General features: G+C 43.4%; 1 protein-coding gene and 1 long non-coding RNA gene across 4 annotated transcripts in view; both read left to right on the forward strand.

Annotated features, from left to right (window-relative positions):
- The window catches only part of Vezt (vezatin, adherens junctions transmembrane protein), an 85203-nt gene that overhangs the window by 5702 nt on the left and 56969 nt on the right, over positions 1 to 22532 (forward strand). For 2 of the 3 annotated variants that reach the window (XM_045151819.1, XM_045151821.1), the window contains exon 1: positions 14668 to 14751. The exons of the other annotated variant lie outside the window; for it this stretch is intronic. In XM_045151819.1, the coding sequence (XP_045007754.1) occupies positions 14692 to 14751 (60 nt within the window). In that variant the 5' untranslated portion in view covers positions 14668 to 14691. Of the gene's footprint in view, positions 1 to 14667; positions 14752 to 22532 lie in introns of those variants that run through there. 3 annotated transcript variants of the gene reach the window in all.
- LOC123461454 lies at positions 5665 to 12030 on the forward strand. Its single transcript, XR_006637703.1, has 2 exons — positions 5665 to 9141; positions 9456 to 12030. It is a non-coding gene; the product is annotated as an uncharacterized LOC123461454 (long non-coding RNA).

The following is a 22532-nucleotide window of genomic DNA, read 5'->3' on the forward strand; positions in this document are numbered from 1 at the left end:
ATAGTGCCCTCTCATTTTATCTTCTATAAATTTGCCAGAGTTTGAGCTTACCAGGTTGACTTTTCAAAGAATTAATTATTGGTTGTATTTGGTCAAGTTAATATAGTTTGGGGTTTTTAATTTTTTAATGTATTTTATGTAAATTCTTAAGAGCTTCACTTTTTTCTTTCTTTGCATTTATTTGGCTGGAGTTTGTTTCATGTTCTGACCGCATGAGTTAAAAATTAAAATAGCAAAAATAACCTTGAACACTATCAGTTTTCCTGCGAATGACGGCTTTGGATATATCTCACAAATTTTAGAAGGCAGCTTGTCACATAGTTGTGTTGTTTCCATTTTGATGCCTTCTGTAATCCAGGAGTCATTTAATACCCAGGTGAATGAATCAGCTTGATATTTCATTGGTGACACTTTCTGTCCATGGGTCTCCCAGACTTGTAATTCTGCCCTAACCATTATGGACCATATCACCTGTATTCCTTGGCTCTGTGGCTTCCAGTGCTGTTCAGCTAGCGAGGCAGAAAGTAAAGGAGAGTGCTCCAGACATATCTGGGTACTTATCTTGCTTGTTCCCTGCAGGGCTACAAACCAAATGGTGGCTGATTTCATTCCTCTCCCTGAAGTCACTCTGCATAATTATTGCGATAATCTCTGTACATTTCGACTCAGAACATTTCAGTCCCTCTTCTGTGCCTTGGCCCTCAGGCCTGTGGAAGGGAGTAGCTTCCTGCTCATGCGTCCCTGGTGTTCTGCTGTCCCCTGTTGGTTGCTTCAATGCTGCTTGTGGCTTTGTAAATGGACATTCTCTTGAACCTCTCTTTGGGCCTGGAATGCTTCAGAGGCCCAATGTTCATTTGTTAGCTACTGCCAACTCTCAGCCCACGCAATATATTTTAAGTTATGCTAAATCAGCCCTGTGTATAGGTGCTAAATACTTTCCCAGTCATATTCTCTAGTACAGAAAAACGAAACCTCAAATCTCCCATACAAAGAAAGGGATTTTGTTTTGTTTGTTGATTTTTTTTTTTTTTTTTTTGAGATAAGGTCTTAATTGAGCCCAGGTTGACCTGGAACTCACTCTGTAGTCCCAGGCTGGCCTGTAACTCACAGTGATTCTTCTACCTCTGCCTCCTGTGTGCTGGGGTTAAAGTCATGTTCTACCACACCCACTGCCAGAGTTTTTTTTTTTTTTAATTAATTAATTTATTTGCAAGCAGAGATAGACAGAAGAGAGACACAGAGAATGGGCACATCAGGATCTCTAGCTGCTGCAGACAGACTCCAGATACATGTGCCACTTTGTGCATCTGGCTTTTACATGGGTACTGGGGAATCAAACTTGGGTCGTTAGGCTTTGCAGGCAAGCACCTTAACCACTAAGTCATCTCTCCAGCCACCTTCTTTTTTTTTTTTTTTTTAATTTGAGAGAGAGGATGGGCATGCCAAGATTTCTAACCCGCTGTAAAGAACTCTAGACACATGTGCTCCTGTGGCAGACAGCTTCAGGTTTCAGATCAGACACAGCCATGGAGGAAGGGATTTATTGAAGCTTACAGATCCAGGGGAAGTTCCATAATGGCAGAAGAAGCTGGCCTGCCTTCACAGGACCAAACACAGAGAGAAGCATCAGCCAAACACCACACAGCACAGCACACTTCAGGAACTCCAGCTAGGTACATTTTGCATATCTTTAAACTGAAATTTCAACCCCACCACCACACCTTAAGATCTGCCCAGTGACACTGCCTCTAGCCAAGTGCCTATAGATACAAACTACAATTAATAAAACACTGAATATATTGGGGGGGGGGTATCGATTCAAAGTACCACAGCTACCATGTGCATCTGGTCTCATGTGGGTACAAGGGAATCTAATCTGGGTCCTTAGACTTCCCAGACAAGCACCTTAACCACTAAGACATCTCTCCAGCCCCAGAAAGGGTTTTAATGCAGGAACTTAGTACCTAAATTATGAAAAAATCAAGATCAAGCTTTATCAAAGTTGATATCATCATAAAGAAGAAAAAGAGAAAATGACATGGTACTGCAAATCTCTAATCCCTAGCAAGGCTGAGGCAGGAAGATCCTGAGTTTGAAGTCAGCCTGGAATATATAGTGAAACCTTGGCTTAAGAGAAAAACAAAGGAAGGAAAGGAAAGGGAACAGGGAAGGGAAGGGGGAGGGAGGGAGGAAGGAAGGAAAGGGAAGAAAAGAGAAAAAAGAAAGAAGTCAAGCATAGTGGGACATGCTTTTAAACCTTAGCACTTGGGAGGCTGAGATAGAAGCATTGCTATGAGTTCAAGGGCAACCTGGGGCTACTCTCTACTTCCTCCCTGCGTGTGTGAATATGACTCTGGCTCCCTACTCCTGTCATGTTTTTCCAGCCGTGATGGATGTCCCCTGGAACCTATAAACTGAAAATGAACCCTTTCCTTCCTTAATCTGCTTTTGGTCAGCCACAAGAAAATAATTGATACAAGTTGCATCCTCTGTTTCAGTTTGTAGAGCATAAAGCTCTAAAATGATATTGCTTAAAATGATTTAGTTCCAAATAGTAGCTGAAATTAGAAGCATAGTATAAGGTTCAGTAGTGACAAGGACCACGGAGAGCACTCTGGGGCAAAGATGGAAGTTTTTATTCAGGAAAAACATGAGCTGCCAGGACTGACTCTTGAGTGGGAGCAGTCAATTTGGGGTCACAGATAGTGGGCTTTATAGGCTTTCCAACTGGGGGAGGTGAGGAAGGGAAGGAATTTTTTGTTGGGGCAGTAAATCTCTGTGCTTTACATTAGCCATATGGTGAGAGCAGAAGTGACCCAGTGAGAGATAAGGGGCAGTAAATCTAGACCTGGAGCCTGGTTAGGCAGGGGAGGGATAATGGCTGGGCAACTTCTTGAGGAATGTGGATGATTCACTTCTCTGTTGCCCTCCTGTTGTAACTCCATTTTGTCATGACCTAACACCTAGGAAAATTCCAACTTTTATCACTGTAATAGAAAGAATATTAATGGCAGTATTGTCATAACAACCTTATTGACATATTGACACACCAAATGACCTTCCTTATTTGTTTCTATGATTTTGATTTTAATATCTTTTCAGGACTTCAGTGAAAAATTTAATTTTTTGGCCAAGCTTGGTGGCGCACACCTTTAATCCCAGCACTCGGAAGGCAGAGATAGGAGGTTCACTGTGAGGCCATCCTGAGACTACACAGTGAATTCAGGTCAGCCTGGGCTAGAGTGAGACCATATCTGGAAAAAAACACACAAAAAAATTAAATTTTTTTATATAGATATTTGAAAAAAATAATCAGTAGGGTGTGTGTGTGTATTAAAGTCAGAGGACAACCTCAGATGTTACTCCTCAAGAACATGTAACAATCTTTGCAGCAAGATCTCTCATTGGCCTGGAGCTTTCTAAAAGACTGATACCTAGCCAGCAAACACCAAGGATCCTTCTGTATCCACTTCCCCACAGCTGGGATTGTAAATGTGTGCCACTATGCCCAACATTTTTACATGGTCCCTGGGGATCAAATTCAGGTCTTCATGCTTACAAGGCAAGAACTTTACTGATTCTAGCACTCCTCCCCTGTTTTATTTTATAGTTCACATATATTAATCCATATAATGGGTTTCATATTTTGTTTTATGTTGTGTTCCTATGATGGAATCCAGGCCTCATGCATGCCGGACAAGCACTTTATCACTGAGCTACATCTCTGTCTTTCATGTGTTTGTATTGTATTTATTAAAATTCAGGTCCCTTTGTCTGAAACTTTGATCTAGGAGTGCTTTTTTTGTGTGTTTTGATTTCCTTTTACAAACTCTTGTGTTTCCCAGGCTTCAAACACCTAGGCTTAAGCAATCCTCCTCCTTCAGTGGTCTTCCAATTACTGGAACTACAGACATGTGCCACCACTCTTGCCTTTGCCTGTATTCTGTGTTTTATTTATTTATTTTGTTTTGTTTTTCAAGGTAGGGTCTCCCTCTAGCCCAGGCTGACCTGAAATTCACTACATAGTCTCAGGGTAGCCTTGAACTCACAGCAATCCTCCTAGTGCTGGGGTTAAAGGCATGTGCCACCATGCCTGGCTTTTATGTTTTTTATTATTATTTATTTATTTGTTTGAGGTAGAGAAAAAGAAAGAAGCAGATAGAGAATAAAAGGACCAAATTGACACCCTGCCAGGCTTCAATAAGGTGCCACCTTAGCTAGGCCTAAGATTCAGTTTCACAGAGAGGCAGGCAGAACTTCTGGGTAAAACTAGGAACAAAGGTCTGTAAATCAACAGTAACCCTTACATGTGGACAGGGAAGATAGCCACCCAGGGGCCTGAGTCAGTTCCTGGAGGCATGCCCAAACACTTTCACGCCTTTCGCCCCAACCAATCAAAGATGTACAACTGTAACTGCTGCCTACCTAGCCAATCATGTTAAAGGATTACCTAAGGTGCCTGGAATTCCCCTAGTTCCTGTGTACTCCTCTTGGGGTCACCATTTTGTATGAATGTTTGACCCCCACATGCTGGCTGATTCTGCAGAGTAAACACTCTTTGTTTTTACATACTATTTGAGTCCGGGGTCTTTCTTCAGTGGTTTTCAGACCCTTATGTTTGGGGGCTTGTCCGGGATCGTTGGGGACCACCCACCCCAGAGTCAATAGTGGAGCGTTTTCAGGTGAATAGTTGGTTCTCTGCTGACCGATGAGTTGGGGCGCCCCTCTGTATTTGCTCATCCTTTTTTACTTTCTTGTGAGATACCATGGGACAGGTGGCAAGTTCCCCCCAACTGGACCTAGTCTAGTCACACTTCAAGGATTTCCAATGCCTGGCAGACAATCTGGGTTTAACAGTACGGTCAGGAAAACTAACCATCTTTTGCAGAAATGAGTGGCTGACTTTCCATGTGGGATGGCCAGAGGGAGGCACCTTCCATCTCCCTACCATTTACAAAATTAAAGGTATTGTGTATGGGAATCCTGGACGTCCTGACCAGGTCTGGCAATATCTAATGGAAAGCCCCCCTCCTTGGCTGAGCCCTTTTACCACAATTCCCAGCAATCTTGCCAGTCAGGGAGTCAGGACCACTGAAGGACCAGAAGCCAGTGGTCCTGCACCCTTCTGCCTATAAGGAGGACCTCTACCCACCTCCCTACATACCTGCCCCTGTGCCAGAACCTGAACCATAAGTGGTAGCTGCTGATCTGGGCCCAGGGGAAGGAGATAACATGATGAGTCCTCCCCATACATGGGCCCCAACTGTGAGACAGGCAGACTCCTCAACAATTGTGCTACCTCTATGGGAAACTGCCCCTTCCCTCCCTGATCAGGATGGCCAATAGTTTGTGACTCATATCTCTTTTTCTACCAGTGACTTATATAACTAGAAGATGCAGAATCCAAAGTTTTCTCACAAGTCCTCAGACCTCCTAGACTTGTTAGATTCTATAATGATAACCTATCAGCCCACTTGGGATGATTGTCAGCAGCTCTTACAGGTTCTTTTTACTACAGAGGAAAGGGAGAGAATTCTAACCGCTGCCCGCAAGCCGGTTCCTGGACCTAACGGTCAGCCTACAAATGTGCAGGCTGACATGGATGCAGCCTTTCCCTTAAGTCACCCGGATTGGAATCCCTACAGCCCTGCAGGTAAGGAGAGACTGAGAGTTTACCGCCAGATTCCTATGGGGGGGTTCTCCAAGAGGCTGCAAGGAAGCCCACAAATTTATCTAAGGTAGGACAGGTTATACAAGGTAAGGAGGAAAGCCTGGGGGCCTTTTTAGAGAGACTACTAGAAGCACACCGGACTCATATGCCCCTGGACCCAGAAGCAAGAGAAAACCAGTCTGCCGTGAACATGGCTTTCGTCAACCAGACAGCACTAGACATCCGCTGAAAACTCCAACAACTGGATTATTTTGTAGGTAAGCAAATGTCAGAACTTGTGACAATAGCAGAAAAAGTTTATAATAATAGAGAGACTCCAGAAGATAAACAGACTAGAGGATTAGCCAAGATACTACTGGCCAGCACAGGAAAATCTGACCCAAGGAAATTAAAAACCATGGCATACAGGAGAGACAGGGGCATACCAGCCCCACAATTGAGAGGGGAAGGACAATACTGACCCTATCTCCAAAAGGACCAATGTGCTTATTGCAAAGAGATGGGACACTGGAAAAATGAATGTCCAAAAAGACAAAGGTACAAAAATCCTGAATTCCTGGAAATAGAACTCAGTGACTAAGGGCATCAGGACTCATGACCCCTCCATGAGTCCTGGGTAACCTTAAAGGTGGTGGGGAAACCACTGGACTTCCTGGTCAATACTGGGGCTCAGCATTCTATCCTGAATCAACCTATGGAACCCCTGTCCACTAAGAGGACATGGGCCCAGGGAGCCACTGGGACAAATCAATATTAATGGACTACCCAAAGAGAAGTGGACTTAGGAATGAGACTGGTAACCCATTCGTTCATGGTCATCCCTGAGTGACTCCTGGGCTTGACTAAAATGGGGGCACGAATCCATTTCAGCCCCCAAGGGAGTACAGGTTCTCAATCAGAATGTTCCTGTACATGTGTTGACTTTGTCACTGGAGGAATAATATAAACTCTATACTTCACCCATCCATATCTCAGGAAACTATGGGAAAGGATTCCAGGTGCATGGGCAGAAAGAAATCAGACCAGGGTAGTCAAGCATCAAGCCCCAGTCGTCATCCAACTGAGGGCTAATGCTGGCCCAATCCAAGTCCACCAATACTCTATGGCCCAAGAGGCCAAACTTGGTATAATGCCTCACATAAACCGACTTTGGGAATAACGGATATTAATCCCTTGTCAGTCTGCCTGGAATACTCTCTCCTGCCAGTAAAGAAGCCCCACTCCAATGACTACCAGCCTGTGCAGCATCTAAGGGAAATTAATAAACGGGTGAAAGACATCCACCCCACAGTGCTGAACCCGTATGCTCTGCTGAGCCCTTTGCCACCTGAGTGCAGTGTGTACATGGTGCTGAACCTTGAAGATGTTTTCTTCAGTCAACCAATGGCACCAACCAGCCAGTGTGTTTGCCTTTGAATGGAATGATCTAGAGTGTGAATTCAATGGGCAATTAACTTGGACCAGATTGCCACAAGGATTTAAGAACTCACCCACCATTTTTGATGAAGCACTCCATGAGGATCTGGGTGAGTACCGTCAGACCCATCCACAAATAACCCTCTTGCAGTATGTATATGACTTCCTCATAGCAGCCTCAGATGAAGGAGCCTGCTGCTCAGCCACAGAGGCCTTGCTGAGGGAATTGGACCACCTGGGATACTGAGTTTCGACCAGAAAGGTGCAGCTCTGCCAGAGGGAAGTAACGTACCTTGGGTGCATAGGAAGGCCAGAGCCTGTTTTCTCAAGGCCACAAAGAGACAGTCCTTAACATCCCCCACCCCAGAACCCAGCGACAGGTACGTGAGTTCTTGGGGTCAGCAGGGTTTTGTAGACTTTGGATACCCAGATTCACAGAAATTGCCAAGCCTCACCTATGAGGTCGCAAGGGGACAAGGAAGCTCCCTTGAATGGACTCAGAAATGGAGAAGGCTTTCCTCCAATTGGAAGAGCCCCTCCTTGAAGCACCAGCATTGGCTTTGCTAGATATCCACAAACCTTTCCATCTCTACATTGAGGAGAACAAAGGCACAGCTAAAGGGGTATTGACTCAAACTCTCGGCCCTTGGAAGAAGCCAATTGCTTACCTATCAAAGAAATTAGACCCAGTGGCAATGGGATAGCACCTGTGCCTCCGAATAATAGCAGCCACTACCTTATTGCTCAAAGACTCAGATAAACTCACTTCAGGCCAAACCCTAAGATTAATTCCTCACACTATTGAAGGAGTAGTGAGATAGCCTCCTGGCAAGTGGCTGATCAATGCCAGGCTGACACATTACCAAGCTCCTCTTCTCAACCCCCCATGAGTCCAATTTGCTGCCAGTCAGGCACTCAATCCTGAAACACTCTTACCTGAACCAGACCTGGACAGTCCCATACATGACTGCTCAGAGATCTTCAGCAGTTTACAAGGGACCCAACCAGATCTCAACAATGTTCCCCTTAAAGGGGCAGAGCTGACCTGGTATACAGATGGAAGCAGCTTCCTTAAGGATAGTGTTCAGTATGCAGGAGCTGCAGTGACAACTGAAGAGACAACTGTATGGTCAGAAGCCCTCCCTCCAGGAATGTCTGCCCAGAAAGCTGAATTGATAGCCCTGACCAAGGCCTTGCAACTAGGCCAAGGAAAGAGACTTAATATCTATTAATATCTATATATGCCTTTGCAATGGTACATGTTCATGGGGCCATTTATGAAGAGAGGGGACTATTGACAGTAGAAGGAAAAACCATTAAAATAAACAGGAGATTTTGAACATCCTGCGGGTTATCTGACTCCCCAAAGAGATTGCAATCATGCACTGCCCTTGTCACCAGAAAGGGGAGGATTCCACTTCCAAAGGGAGCAACAGGGCTGATGAGGCAGCCCTCCAGGCTGCTTCCACCCTGGTAGCAAAACTGCCTCCAATGGTGACGCCAACCTTGCCAGAGTCACCAGACTATACTGATTCTCAACTACAGAGGATCCGTATGTGCACAGCAGCCTATAAAGAGCAAGTATGGTATAAACCCCTGACGGGAGGATCATCCTCCCGACTTTGCTAGTTGACTTTGCTAGTCAACTCATACACAAGAGCACACATCTGGGTCAACAGAAGATTGAGGACTTACTTAAGCGAGCTCACCTTTATGTTTATGACTTAAGACAAAAAGCAGCAGAAGCCATAGCCCAATGTCATACTTGACACCTGGTCAATACAAAAAGCCAAGTTTCTTGGTCGGGATTCAGGGAAAGAGGAACCTGACCAGGAGTAAATTGGGAAATTGACTTCACAGAGATAAAACTTGGTTTGTATGGAAACAAGTATTTACTGGTATTTATAGACGCCTTTTCAGGATGGACTGAGGCTTTTCCAACCAAGAATGAGACTGCCACAACTGTGGCCAAGAAACTATTGGATGACATCATTCCAAGGAATGGTTTACCTGTTCTTCTGGGGTCAGGCAATGGACCAGCCTTCATCTCACAGGTAATCCAAGCCATAGTTAAAATTGTGGGGACAAATTGGAAACTCCATTGTATGTATCATCCCCAGAGTTCAGGACAGGTAGAAAGAATGAATTAGAACATAAAGAGACCCTAAGTAAATTAACCCTTGAAACTGGCGGTGACTGGGTGTCTCTCCTTCCCTTTGCCTTTTTTTTTGAGTCTGAAACTCTCCTTATACCATGGAACTGACTCCCTTTAAAATCAAGTATGTAAGACCTCCATCCTTGTTACCCCATATAAAAGCCAAAATGTTAACTGAATTTGATGATGAGAGATTTTTCTCCTCCTTATAAGCTTTATTTCAGGTGCAAGAACACCTCTGTCCCAAACTGCAGGCCATCTACAAAAAGGCACCTCCCTCTACACCTCATGGGTTCCAACCAGGAGATCTAGTGTTCATCAGAAGACACGAGAAGGAGACTCTTGAACCCAGTTGGAAAGGACCCTGCACCGAGATTCTGACCACCCCAACTGCTGTCAAGGTGGACAGTGTCTCAGCCTGGATACACCACTCACACGTGAAACCTGTTGACCCACATGCGGATCCAGATGACTACACACCTGAAAAAAAGCCAGGACTGTGGCAAGCCATTGCGCAACCACAGGATCCACTCAAACTGAGGATTCGGAAGCTAGAGACTCAACAATGATGCTAGGGATGTTTATGGTTATGCTTCTTACTGTACTCACATGGTGCTCAGAACTTTGGGCAACCTCCACAGACCATGCCCTCTGGTCTCACAATCCACATAGGCCCTATAACCTCACTTGGATTATTTCCAACCCTACCACTGGAACTATTATCAATTCCACTTCCCTCCTGGCCCCTCTGTAAACATGGTGGCCAGAACTTATTATAGACCTCTGTGATCTTTTTGAAGGGGAATGGGAACCCGATGACCAGCAGCCCTTCCCCCCCTTCAGATGTACTTTCCCTGCTAGGAGGCAGTGAAATCGAGCCTTAACTGTCTACGTTTGCTCTGGAAGCGACCTGACAAAGGGTCAAAAATCCAGATGGAGGGTCCCACACAGTACTTACTGTGCCAGGTGGGGATGCGAAACGACTGGCACTTTTAGTTGGGCATCCCCTGTCAAAGGAAAAGATTTAATTACACTGGAAAGGGCCAACTGGGGGAGGGACACAGGAGAACGCCTCATAAATGGGGCTTGTAAGGAAAAGCAGTGCAACCCACTAGCCATCAGGTTTACAGAGACAGGACAAAAAAATCGAAATTGGAACTCTGGGAAAACCTGGGGGCTCAGACTATACGTAACAGGATCACACCCTGGAACCTTGTTCACTATTAGGCTGGCAATGAACCCATTAAACCCGCTCCAACCCTTAGGGCCTAACCAGGTGTTGGCTCCGCCTCTGAGAACAACACCGTCCCTAACCACCCGGGCTTCTAGATTGCTTACCACGTCAGCTCCCTCACCTTCTGCCACCCCAGCTCCATCCCAGATCCCCGAGGTACCATCGTCTGATACTGGCCCCAGGCAGGTTCTAAAAGCAACCTACCAAGTTCTCAACTCCTCCAGACCTGAACTTACTAAGGCTTGCTGGCTGTGCCTGAATGCACAGCCTCTTTACTATGAAGGCATAGCAATGCTAGAAAATTACTCTGAAGCTACTGAGGCCACTGCCTACCATTGGCAACAGTCAGAAAAGGTAAAGCTTACCCTCCTGTCAGTCACTGGAAATGGACTTTGTATTGGAAATCAAGTTCCCCAAACCTATTCTCATTTATGTAACCAAACTCAGCCCTATAGGCACTGGATACTTAATTCCCCCAGAAGGTAGATGGTGGGCTTGTACCTCAGGATTAACCCCCTGCGTCAGTGTTCAGGTTCTCAATCAGACAAATGACTTCCGCGTGCTAGTACAATTGATCCCCCAGATAACCTATTACCCTGATCAGGGTGCCCCCAACAATTAAAGATAACAGAACAGAAACAACGAGAAATCATCACTGTTGTCTTGTTTTCCTCCCTCTTAGTGTAGCTGGAGCAATAGGCACCAGTACTTCTGCTTTTGTTTTCCATGATAAAAACTACAAATATCTTAGGTCAGCCATAGATGCAGATCTAGAACAGCTGGAGAAATCTATTACACATCTACAGGACTCCCTCTCCTCCCTAGCTGAAGTAGTTCTATAAAACAGAGATTGCATGAAATAAAATGAAATTAGAAAGGGAAATATCCCAAGGATGGTACAAGTCTCTGTTTAATTGGGCCTCCTGGTTAGCAACTCTGATCTCAGCTCTACAGGTCCCCTCATCCTCGTGTTGCTGGCCCTCACTTGTGGGCCGTGCGTTATTAATGCCTTGGTCAAATTTGCTAAGGATCGCATAGCTCACAATTAATGGTTCTGAGACAACAGTACCAACCTTTAGAACCCTTAGATACATCTCAAGGATTTGAGATGAGGCCATACTCAAGGGGAGAATGAAGGGAACAAACTGATGCCATGACAGGCTTCAGTAAGGTGCCACCTTAATAGGCCTAAGTTTCAGTTTCCCGGAGAGGCAGGCAGAACTTCTGGGAAAAACCACCAACAAAGGGCTATTAAGCAACAGTGAGCCTGACATGTGGCCAGGGAAGATAGTTGCTCAGGGTCCTGAGTCAGTTCTTGGAGACATGCCCAACCATGTCTCTTTTGCGGCTTTCGCCCCAACCAATCAAAGATGTACAACTGTAACTACTGCTTGCCTAGCCAATCATGTTAAAGGATTACCTAACCTGCCTGGAATTCCCCTAGTTGTGCTTAAAAGGGGCCTGCGTGCTCCTCTCTGGTCGCCATTTTGTGTGAATGGTTGAGCCCCACATGCTGGCTGATTCTGCAGAATAAACACTCTTTGTTTTTGCATACTATTTGAGTCCTGGGTCTGTCTGCAGCGATTTTTGGACCCTTACAGAGATACAGAGAATGGGCCTGCCAGGACCTCTAGCCACTACAGATGAACTCCAGACAACGTGCTCCAGTTTGTGCATCTGGCTATCCATGGGTACTGGGGAATCGAGCTTGGGTCCTTAGGCATCACAGGCAAACTTCTAAACTACAAAGCCATCTCTCCAGCTTCCTGTTTTTAAATATATATTTTTTTCTGGGCGTCGTGGTGCACTTCTTTAATCCCAGCATTCAGGAGGCTGAGCCAGGAGGATCACCATGAGTTTAAGGCCACCCTCAGACTATAATTCCAGGTCTACCCGGGCTAGAGCAAGACCCTAACCTTGAAAACACACACACATTTTAAATTTTATTTTATTTTTATTTTTTCAAGGTGGGGTTTCACTGTAGCTTAGGCTGACCTGGAATTCACTATGGAGTCTCAGGGTGGCCTCAAACTCACTGCAATCCTCCTACCTCTCCCTCCCAAGTGCTGGGATTAAAGGCGTGCACCACTACACCCGGCTTTTTTTTTTTTCTTTTTAACTTGAGAGAGGGAAAGAGACAGAAAGAGAGAGAATGGGCATGCCAGGGCTTCCAGCCAATGCAAATGAACTCCAGATGCATGTACCACCTGTGCATCTGGCTTATGTGGGTCCTGGGGAATTGAACCAAGGTCCTTTGGCTTTGTAGGCAAGCACCTTAACCGCTAAGCCATCTCTCCAGACCAAACTGAGGTTCTCTTGCTTGCTAAAAAAGAAGAAAAGAAGAAGAAGAAAGAAAAAAGTACTTTACCAACTAAGCTATTTCCCTAGCCAGAAAATTGTTTAGTAAGAAATTTTTCATAACTATATTCTAGGAGAGCTGAAACTCTCTAGTGCGTTGAGAAATGATGTTAGGTCCTTAGAGACTTCCATTAATTTGGAAATAGGAAAAGAATCTATTCATTTTCAGTCTATTTTTAGCTTAGAAACCCTGACTCAGTTTTACTTTTCCCTGGTTTTGTACCTATTGTTCCCCAAGTTCCTGTAAGTAAATCATGCCTTAAGGATTTAGGAGGAAAAGCTCCAGGTAAAAGTCAGTGTACCTGGATATATCCTTTTTTAAAATAATTTTATTTATTTGTTTATTTGCAAAATGTGGGGGTGGGGAGAGAATGGACATGCCAGGGCCTAGATCTAGTTCTCCCCCCCCCCTTTTTTTAAGGTAGGGTCTCGTTGTAGCCCAGGCTAACCTGGAATTCATTATGTAGTCTCAGGGTGGGCTTGAACTCACAGCAATCCTTTTACCTCTATCTCCCGAGTACTGGGAATAAAGGTATGCACCACCATGCATGGCCCTATATTTTATTATGGGACCCTTGCTTGTAGATCCACAACCTTTAATTTTTTATATTTATTTTATTTTTGTTCATTTATTTGAGAGCAAGGGAGGGAGAGAGAGATTGAGAGCCTCCAACCACTGCAAACAAACTCCAAATGCATCACTTTCTGCATCTGGCTTACATGGGTCCTGGGGAATCATACCTGGGTCCTTTGGCTTTGCAGGCAAGTGCCTTAATCACTAAGCCATCTCTCCACCCCATACAACCTTCTAATTTTGTATTAATTAATGATCTTTATGAAAAATGGACTTTAATGTATCTAGCCCTGACCTTGTTTTCCTTTTCTTTACAGACTTGTTTTCTTTCTTTCCTTCTTGATAGGACCTCATGTAGCCCAAGTTAGCCCCAAACTTGCAATATAAGCAAGGATGACATTGATCTGTGAGACAAAGCTCTTTTATCTCTTAAGAACCACAAGGAATCTCCTTTTTGATTTTTGTTGTTGTTGTTGCTGCTGGTATTTACTGTTTGTTTACTTTTTGGATTTTCTTGTATATTTTTAAATTGAGGATATGGAGGCAAAGAAAATAAAGCTTATGTGACTCTTTATATCCAAACCTTATTTGTTATTTTTGTGCTTTTCCCACACCCATCATTCTGCCAAATATGTCTGAAACCAGGCCCTTAAAAAAAAAAAAAGGCAACTACCTGATAGATATAAGTTGTATATGAGTAGCCAGATTTTTGGAAAATATTAAGGGTAGGTAGCATTGGAACCAGGGAGGACTCTTTCAATCATTGCTATCCTCTTTTACTTAAGACCTGGTCACTATTACTTTTATTTTAAGTCAGTTGAGTCTATAAGCTACAGAACTCAATTTTCTCCTCTTTCTTTAATGAGAGTTTTTATTTAGGTTGTCCCTACGCACATTTATATCAAAGGTCTAAAAAAATATTCCTCTGAAAAGTTTTTGCAGTTTATTGTTTGTCATGTAAGAATAGTTGGGTAAGATGCATTTCAGTGAAAGTGAAGGAAAATGTATGAAAGTGTGCCTTACCTGCTCTACTAATGTGTAAAGGGCGTTTAAATACTACTGATAGCCTAATACCCTTTGAAGGACTTTATAAGACCTCGCTCTCCCTATTACCTTCTGCAGTTGCTGAGTAATAGTAGCACTGAAGAAACAATGTTCAGTGTTTTTTTTTTTTTTAAGAGCTGCTTCTAATAGGAAAATGCTTAGTAATGACAAAGACACACCCCACATCCAGTGGCCATTTTGTACTGTAAGACTCATCTCAGTAAGAAGGCTGGATCAGAATGAGAACTGATCAAGGGGCAGCAAAGCTTTCATCTAGGGCAACTGGAGAAGTGAGAGCTGTGAGTAGTTTAGCTGGACCATGTTTTCAATGGACCCTTTTGATATTTTTAAATTCTGTGGTTAAAATTTGCCTTGTTCATGGTGAGAACAGTTAATGCTTGGGGCTTTTGGAACAAATGATATTTTAGAAGTTATACTACAGTATGTAAACTCCAAAACAGGCTTTTCTGTTAGCTTGTAATCTCTTTAATTTTAAAGGGTACTCAATATTATTGAAGGCTTAAGAGTAGAAAAGGCAGCAAGTAGTTCATTTCAAATTATACTTTCTAAATATGTACTGAGTTAAAGAAAAGCAAGTATGTACTGATTTCTCTAGAAATTCAGTACAGTGTCTGCATGAGTAATAATGGAGAAATTTATTTTCCATTATAGAGTTATGTTAATTATAACCGAAGTGTAGCTCTTTAAATAAGGTTGTCATTTAAAAGTGAAAAAAATCACTGCCTGGAATAATCTCGTCGTGACAGTCTTCCACCTCGGTTTATTGACTGATATTCTGAAGCTAGCCTGGACAGAAGTAGGAAGTTACAGCAATTTATATTGAGTATCTTTTTCAGTGGTATTTTCTCCCACAAAATAATTGATGTTCTGCATGTGATAATCACATTTCTAAGTATGACTCTTTTGTTTTGTAAGAAAGGGCCTTGCCATGTTGCCCAGGCTAGTGCCAACCCCTGGGCTAAAGTGTCGCCCCTCATGTCAGCCTTTTGAGTCACTGGGACTCCAGGCATGTGCTAACTATTATGACCTGGCTTTATGATATTAAGTTATATTCGAAGACAAAGGATTCCTTCAATGTTTTAACATTGCAAATAAATAATGATTTCCAAGCAGATGTTCCCCTATTAAATCCTTTTAACTACTGTGTCTTAAAGGTTTTGTTTTGAGTGCAGAATCTCTTGGGTTGTTGACATGATAAAAACTACTAAAAATATATAAAATACTTGCTTTGTATTGATGTAGGGTTTTGAGGTTCAGGAGGAGTCTCCCAAACTTATGAACTCCCATTTTGGGTCCTTATCCTGTTTAACAAAGAAGTGATAAAAATGGATTCAAGAAGGATAAATTATGAATTACTGAGTTTATTATAAATTGTGGTGTTTATTTAAGGGAAATTGGGGTGTAGGAAGAAGCTGAGTAGAGCCACAGCACGTGGAAATTAGAACCTAGGAGCTTATGTTGGAAAGGTCAGTAGAAACACCCACTTGTGTGGAAGGCACAGCATCCTCCCTGAGCCTCCCCAGGGAAGAAAGTTCCCCATGGAGCAGGTGGTGAGGGCTTCAGGAAGAAAGGCAGAAGGAAAGTACCAAAGCCGAGACCAGAAAACCCAGCTTTCCTTTACCTCCCTTTTCTCCTTCAGCCCCCTTTCTCCCTAGAGGTAACCATGGTAATTACTTTGGTCTCTCTTTGTCTCAGCTTCCTCATATCCAAAATGAGCTGTCCTTAATAAGGATATTATTACAGTTAGTGCTTAAAAGTTAACATATTAAAAACAGTTGGATTAATGTCTAGCCCAGGCTGGTTACTCAGTAAATGTTTGATACTGCCGTTGTCTGGGGGAGGAGTGGATTGGTGGGGAGGAAATCAACCAAAGATAGAAACCCACACTGAGCATCCTTGTGTGTTTGCATGTGCACCGGTGTTGAGGTGAATGTGTGTAGACATGTATGTGCTGCATGTGTGTGTGTATAGGCTAGAGGTCAACACTGAGTGTCTTCCTCAGTTGTTCTCCACACTGTTATTTATTTATTTATTTATTTTTGGTTTTTAGAGGTAGGGTTTTACTCTAGCCCAGGCTGACCTGGAATTGACTATGTAGTCTCAGGGTGGCCTCGAACTCACAGCAATCCAGCTACCTCTGCCTCCCAAATGTTGGGATTGAAGGCATGTGCTACCATGCCTGGCTCACAGTTTGGTTTTTTTTTGTTGTTGTTGTTGTTGTTTGGTTGTTTTTGTTTTAATTCTTGTTTGTCCATTTTGTGAACATTAGTAGAGTATTATCTATGAGTCGATTGAACCAGACACTTTTTAAATAAAATATTTTCTTTGAAAGCCGGGCATGGTGGCGCACGCCTTTAATCCCAGCACTCGGGAGGCAGAGGTAGGAGGATTGCCATGAGTTCAAGGCCACCCTGAGATGACAGAGTTAATTCCAGGTCAGCCTGGACCAGAGTGAGACCCTACCTCGAAAAACCAAAAAAAAAATATATATATATATTTTCTTTGAGAGAAAGAATGGGTGTGCCAGGACCTCTAGCCATTTCACACTCCAGGTACATGCACCACCTTGTGCATCTGGCTTATGTGGGTGCTGGGGAATCAGACCGAGGTCTTTAGGCTTCAACAAGCAAAAGCCTTAACTGCTAAGCCATCTCTCCAGCCCCACCCTGTTGTTTGAGACAGGATCTGTCACTGAACCTGGAGCTCACCAATTCAGTAAGATTGACTAACCAGCAAGCCCTAGGGATCTGTCTGTCTCTACCTTCCCAGCTAGGTGCAGAGTTCTTTTGCAGTGACTCTAACCCTGGTATCACTGAACTTGGAGCTCACCAGTTCTCTCTCTCTCTCTCCTTGCAAATTAAAAAAGTTCATTTAAAAACTTAACTATAAGCCAGGCATGGTAGTGTACTCCTTTAATCCCAGCACTAGGGAGGTGGAGGTAGGAGGATCACCATGAGTTCGAGGCCACCCTGAGACTCCATAGTGAATTCCAGGTCAGCCTAGACTAGAGTGAAACCCTACCTCGAAAAAAAAAATATTTTTTTAACTGTAAAGAAATGAATACAGGGCTGGAGAGATGGCTTAGTGGTTAAGCACTTGCTTGTGAAGCCTAAGGACCCCGCTTTGAGGCTCAATTCTCCAGGATCCATGTTAGCTAGATGCACAAGGGGGCGCACGCGTCTGGAGTTCCTTTGCAGTGGCTGGAGGCCCTGGTGTGCCCGTTCTCTCTCTCTCTCTATCTGCCTCTTTCTCTCTGTCACTCTCAAATAAATAAATAAAAATGAACAAAACAAAATTTTTTTTAAAGAAATGAATACAGGCCAGACATGGTAGTGTGCATCTTTAATCCTAGCATGTGAGAGGTTGAGGCAGGAGGATTTCTGTGAATTCGAGACCACCCTGAGACTACATAGTGAATTCCAGATCAGGCTGGGCTCGTGTGAGACTCTACCTCGAAAGAACAAAGGGGCTGGAGAGATGGCTTAGCAGTTAAGGCGTTTGCCTGCAAAGCCAAAGGACCTCTGTTTGATTCCCCAGGGCCCACGTAAGCCAGATGCACAAGATGGTGCATGTGTCTGGAGTTCATTTGCAATGGCTGAAGGCCCTGCTACGCCCATTCTCTCTCTTTTTCTTTCTCTCTAATAAATAAATAAACAACAACATATTTTAAAACAAACAAAAGAAATGAGTATATTGTAAGTTAAATGTACCCATCACCTAACTTCAACTTCATCAGCCTTAATGTGCTATAACACTACTTTGGGCCTGAGATATGGCTCATTGGTTAAAGGTGCTTTCTTGCAATACCTACCTGACCAGGTTCAATTCCCCAATACTCACATAAAGCCAGATGCAACAATTGGGCATGCATCTGGAGGTTTTGTTTGCAGTAGCCAGAGACCTTGGTGTACCCAATCTCTCTCTCTCTGTGCTTGCAAATAAATAAACAAAGGCACTAAAACTATCTTTGACCTGTTCCTTTTCATATCCATTTTTACCTTGTAATATATTAAGGAAAATTCCAGATATTATCTGTTATCACCTAGAAATTCATCAGTATTCATCTCTGACAGGCAAGTACTCTCTTAAAATGATAACCCCAATATAACTGTTTTTAAAAATGAATAGTTCCTCAGGCTGGAGAGATGTCTTGGTGGTTAATGTGTTTGCCTACAAAGCTAAAGGACCTGGGCTTAATTCCCCAGCACCCACATAAAACCAGACGCACAAGGTGTTACGTGCATCTGAAGTTCATTTGCAGTGGCTAGAGGCCCTGGCATGCCCAGTCTCTGTATCTGCCTCTTTTTCTCTCTCTAATAAATAAATAAATATATAAAATATTTTTAAATGAATAGTTCATTTGTGTTTAGGCTATATTAGGGTTGCCCTGGGTATCTCAAAATGTTTTCTTACAGTTGTTCAAGCCAGGATTTGAAGGCCAGTACAAGATCAGCACATTAGACTTGGAGATATGTCTGGTTTTTCAAGGTAGGATCTCACTGTAGCCCAAGCTGACCTGGATCTCACTTTGTAATCCCAAACTAGCCTCTAACTCATGATGCTCTTCCTATCTCAGCCTCCCTGAGTGATGAAATTAAAGGCATATACCACTATGCCCTGTGCCAATCCCCTCCTTTATTAAATTATTTATGTATTTATTTATGAGCAGAGAGAAAGAGTATGGCTATGCCAGGGCCTCTTACCACTACAAATGAACTCCAAGCGCATCTGCCACTTTGTGCATTTGGTTTTACATGGGAACTGAGGAACCAAACCCAGCTGACAGTCTTTGCAAGCAAGTGCCTTGAACTTCTAAGCCATCTACCAACCATATCTTCTCCTTTTTAATGTCATGTATTTATTAAAAAAAAAACTGGATGGTTTGATCTCCAGAATTTCTACATTCCGCATTTAGCTGATTGAATAGGATAAGATGACATTTGATTTGGCACACAACTGTTTATCTTAACATATAACTTGTATTTTTGGAGGGGTGATGGGTTGAGGCAGGGTCTCATTGCAGCCCAGGCTGACCTGGAATTTACTCTGTAGTCCCACTTTGGCCTCAGAGTCATGGCAATACACCTGCCTCAGCCTCTGGACTGCTAGGATTAAATGCATGTGCCACCATGCCTGGTTCACACTACTTGTTTTTAACTTGGTACTAATTTTTCAAACCTTTTAATGATAGCTTCCATAATTACAGAGAATAAACCATGATAATTCCCTCCCATTCTCCCCCTCTCAAATCCACCCTCCGTTAAATCCTCTCCTCCTCTCAAAGAATCTCTCTTTTATGTTGATGTTACCATCTTTTCCTTCTGCAAGGTCTTGTCTTGGTAGTCATGAATATCAAAGCCATTTGTGTCTGGAGGATTGCATTGTAAGCAGTCCTACCTTTCCTTTGGCTCTTACATTCTTTCCGCTAGCTCTTCCACAATGGACCCTGAGTCTTGGAAGGTGTGATAGAGATGTCTCAGTCCATTGTCACTTCTCAGTACTGTGGTGCCTTTTGAGTCATCTCAGTGGTCATTGCCATCAAAAAAGAGAGGCTTCTTTACTCAAAAGTAAGAGTAGCATTAATATATGGGTATAAACATTTTTTAAAGTGCTTTAAAGGCAGTTTAGTGGGCATAATATATGCATTTAGCCAAACAAAAGCAGGCATAACTCCTTAGGCTCATGACCTCACCAAGCCATAGGCTTTTGACTAGGTTTTCAGTACCAGGCATGTATTCTCTCCTGTAGAGTGGACCTCTAGTCCAATTAGAGAGCAGTTGGTTTCCCTCATAACAGACTTGACACTATTCATGATTGTTTTTGAAGCAGGGTCTCACTCAAGGTCAGGCTGGCCTAGAACTCACAGCAGTCTTCCTACTTCGGTCTCTTAAGTGCTGGGATTAAAAGCTTGAGCCACTATACCCAGCGTTGTTTTTTTATTTCTCAGATAGGGGGGTGGTCTCATCACATCATCCAGATTGCCCTCAAGCTTTGGAATCCTCTGGCTCATTTTCCCAAATTCTGGCATCACAGAAAGGCCACTACACCTGGTTACCTTTTGCTGCTGTTGTTACTGCTGTTCCTCCTTCTCGTCTCCATCTGGGAAGAACACTTTCTGGGGCATCGGAAAGCTTGCTCACTACTTCGTATGATAAAGTAGGTGTGAAATACGTTACATTCCCAGGACTATGATACAGTACTTTCCTATACCTACAATACAAAAGATAAAGTTGAGAGGTCATTGTTGGGAGGGCTGGAGAGATGGCTTTGCAGTTGAGGTGCTTGCTGGGGAAGCCTAAGAACTCATGTTCAAATCTGTCGGCCTCATGAAGCCAGATGCAGTGACACAAGCGCACAATGTTGCACATGTGCCACAAGGGGGCGCACGCATCTGGAGCTCATTCACAGTGGGGTGAAGGTCCTGGCACGCCCATTCTTTCTCTCTTTCTCCTCTCTCTGTACTTCTCTCTCTCTCTCTCTCTCTCTCTCTCTCTCTCTCTCTCTCTATCTCTCTCAAAGTAAAAAATAAAGTCACTGGGGCTGGAGAGATGCCTTAGCAGTTAAGGCATTTGCCTGCAAAGCCAAAGGACCTCAGTTCAATTCCCCAGGACCCATGTAAGCCAGATGCATCATTTGCAGTGGCTGAAGGCCCTGGCACACCCATTTTGTGTCCCCTTCTCTCTCTCTCTCTCTCTCTCTCTCTCTCTCTCTCTCTGTGTGTGTGTGTGTGTGTGTGACACTCTCTCAAATAAATAAATAAAATTTTAAGAAATGATAAAGTCACTGTTGGGGATGGAGAGATGGCTCAGCAGTTATAGTGCTTACCTGCAGAGCCTAATAACCTGACATTTGATTTCCCAGTATCCACGTAAACCAGATGTACCAAGTGGCACATGCATCTGGAGTTTGTTTGCAGTGGCTGGAGACCCTGGTGCACCCATTCTCTCTGTTTTTCTTCTATCACTCTGCTGGCGAATAAATAAAATATATTTATTTTTAATTTTTATTTATTTATTTGAGAGAGAATATGAGTGTGTTACAGCCTCTAGCCACTGCAAATGAACTCCAGACTCATGTGCTACCATGTGCATAAGGTGAACATGCGTTCTAGGGAATCGAACCTGGGTTCTTAGGCTTTGCACACAAGCACCGTATCTGCTGAGCCACCTCTCCAGCCCTTTATGTTTAAGTCACTATTTGGAGGGAAAAACTTACTATTTAAGATTTTACACTTCCAGCAGAGGTCCCAAGGACAGTGTGATACAGCTCTGCAAAGCATCGCACCTTCTTGCTGTGTGTGGTGGCACCTGCCTCTAATCCAAACACTGGAAACACTGAGGCACAGGATAGCTACCAATGTGAGGCCAGCCTGGGATATGCCGAGACACTGTCAGCCCTCACCTCTCCACTTCCAAAAGAGAAGGAAATACACCATCTTAGAAGGGTCCCCTTCCACTGACACATTGCATATTTGTCTGTTTCTTAGCATCAAGGGTTTGATTTCGCAGCTTAAATAAGACTAAGAACTTGTAGCATTCTTATTTTGTGCTTAAAGAAACTGGGCCAGAAAGGAAGGGAGGAGGGTACTTAATAGGTTGATATTGTATATATGTAAGTACAATGGGGAGGTAATATGATGGAGAATGGAATTTCAAAGGGGAAAGTGTGGAGGGGAGGGAGGATATTACCATGGGATACTTTTTTATAACCATGGAAAATGTTAATAAAAATTAAATAAATAAATAAATATTTTTAAAAAAGAAACTGGGCCAGGCGTGGTGGTGCACGCCTTTAATCCCAGCACTCGAGAGGCAGAGGTAGGAGGATCACTGTGAGTGACAGGACACCCTGAGACTGCATAGTGAATTCCAGGTCAGCCTGGGCTAGAGTGAAACCCTACCGTGAAAAAAAAAAAAAAAAAAAAAGATTGCCACCTCTGCCCAGTGTCGCTTAGTTCTTAAGTTCATCAAAGACAGAGTTAACATATGAGACAAAGTAAGGAATTAGGAGAAAATTTATTGTAATGCAAAGGACACTATCAGGGGATGAGTAGCATTTT

Source organism: Jaculus jaculus, chromosome 6, assembly GCF_020740685.1.
Source record: "Jaculus jaculus isolate mJacJac1 chromosome 6, mJacJac1.mat.Y.cur, whole genome shotgun sequence".
Lineage (NCBI taxonomy): Eukaryota > Metazoa > Chordata > Mammalia > Rodentia > Dipodidae > Jaculus > Jaculus jaculus.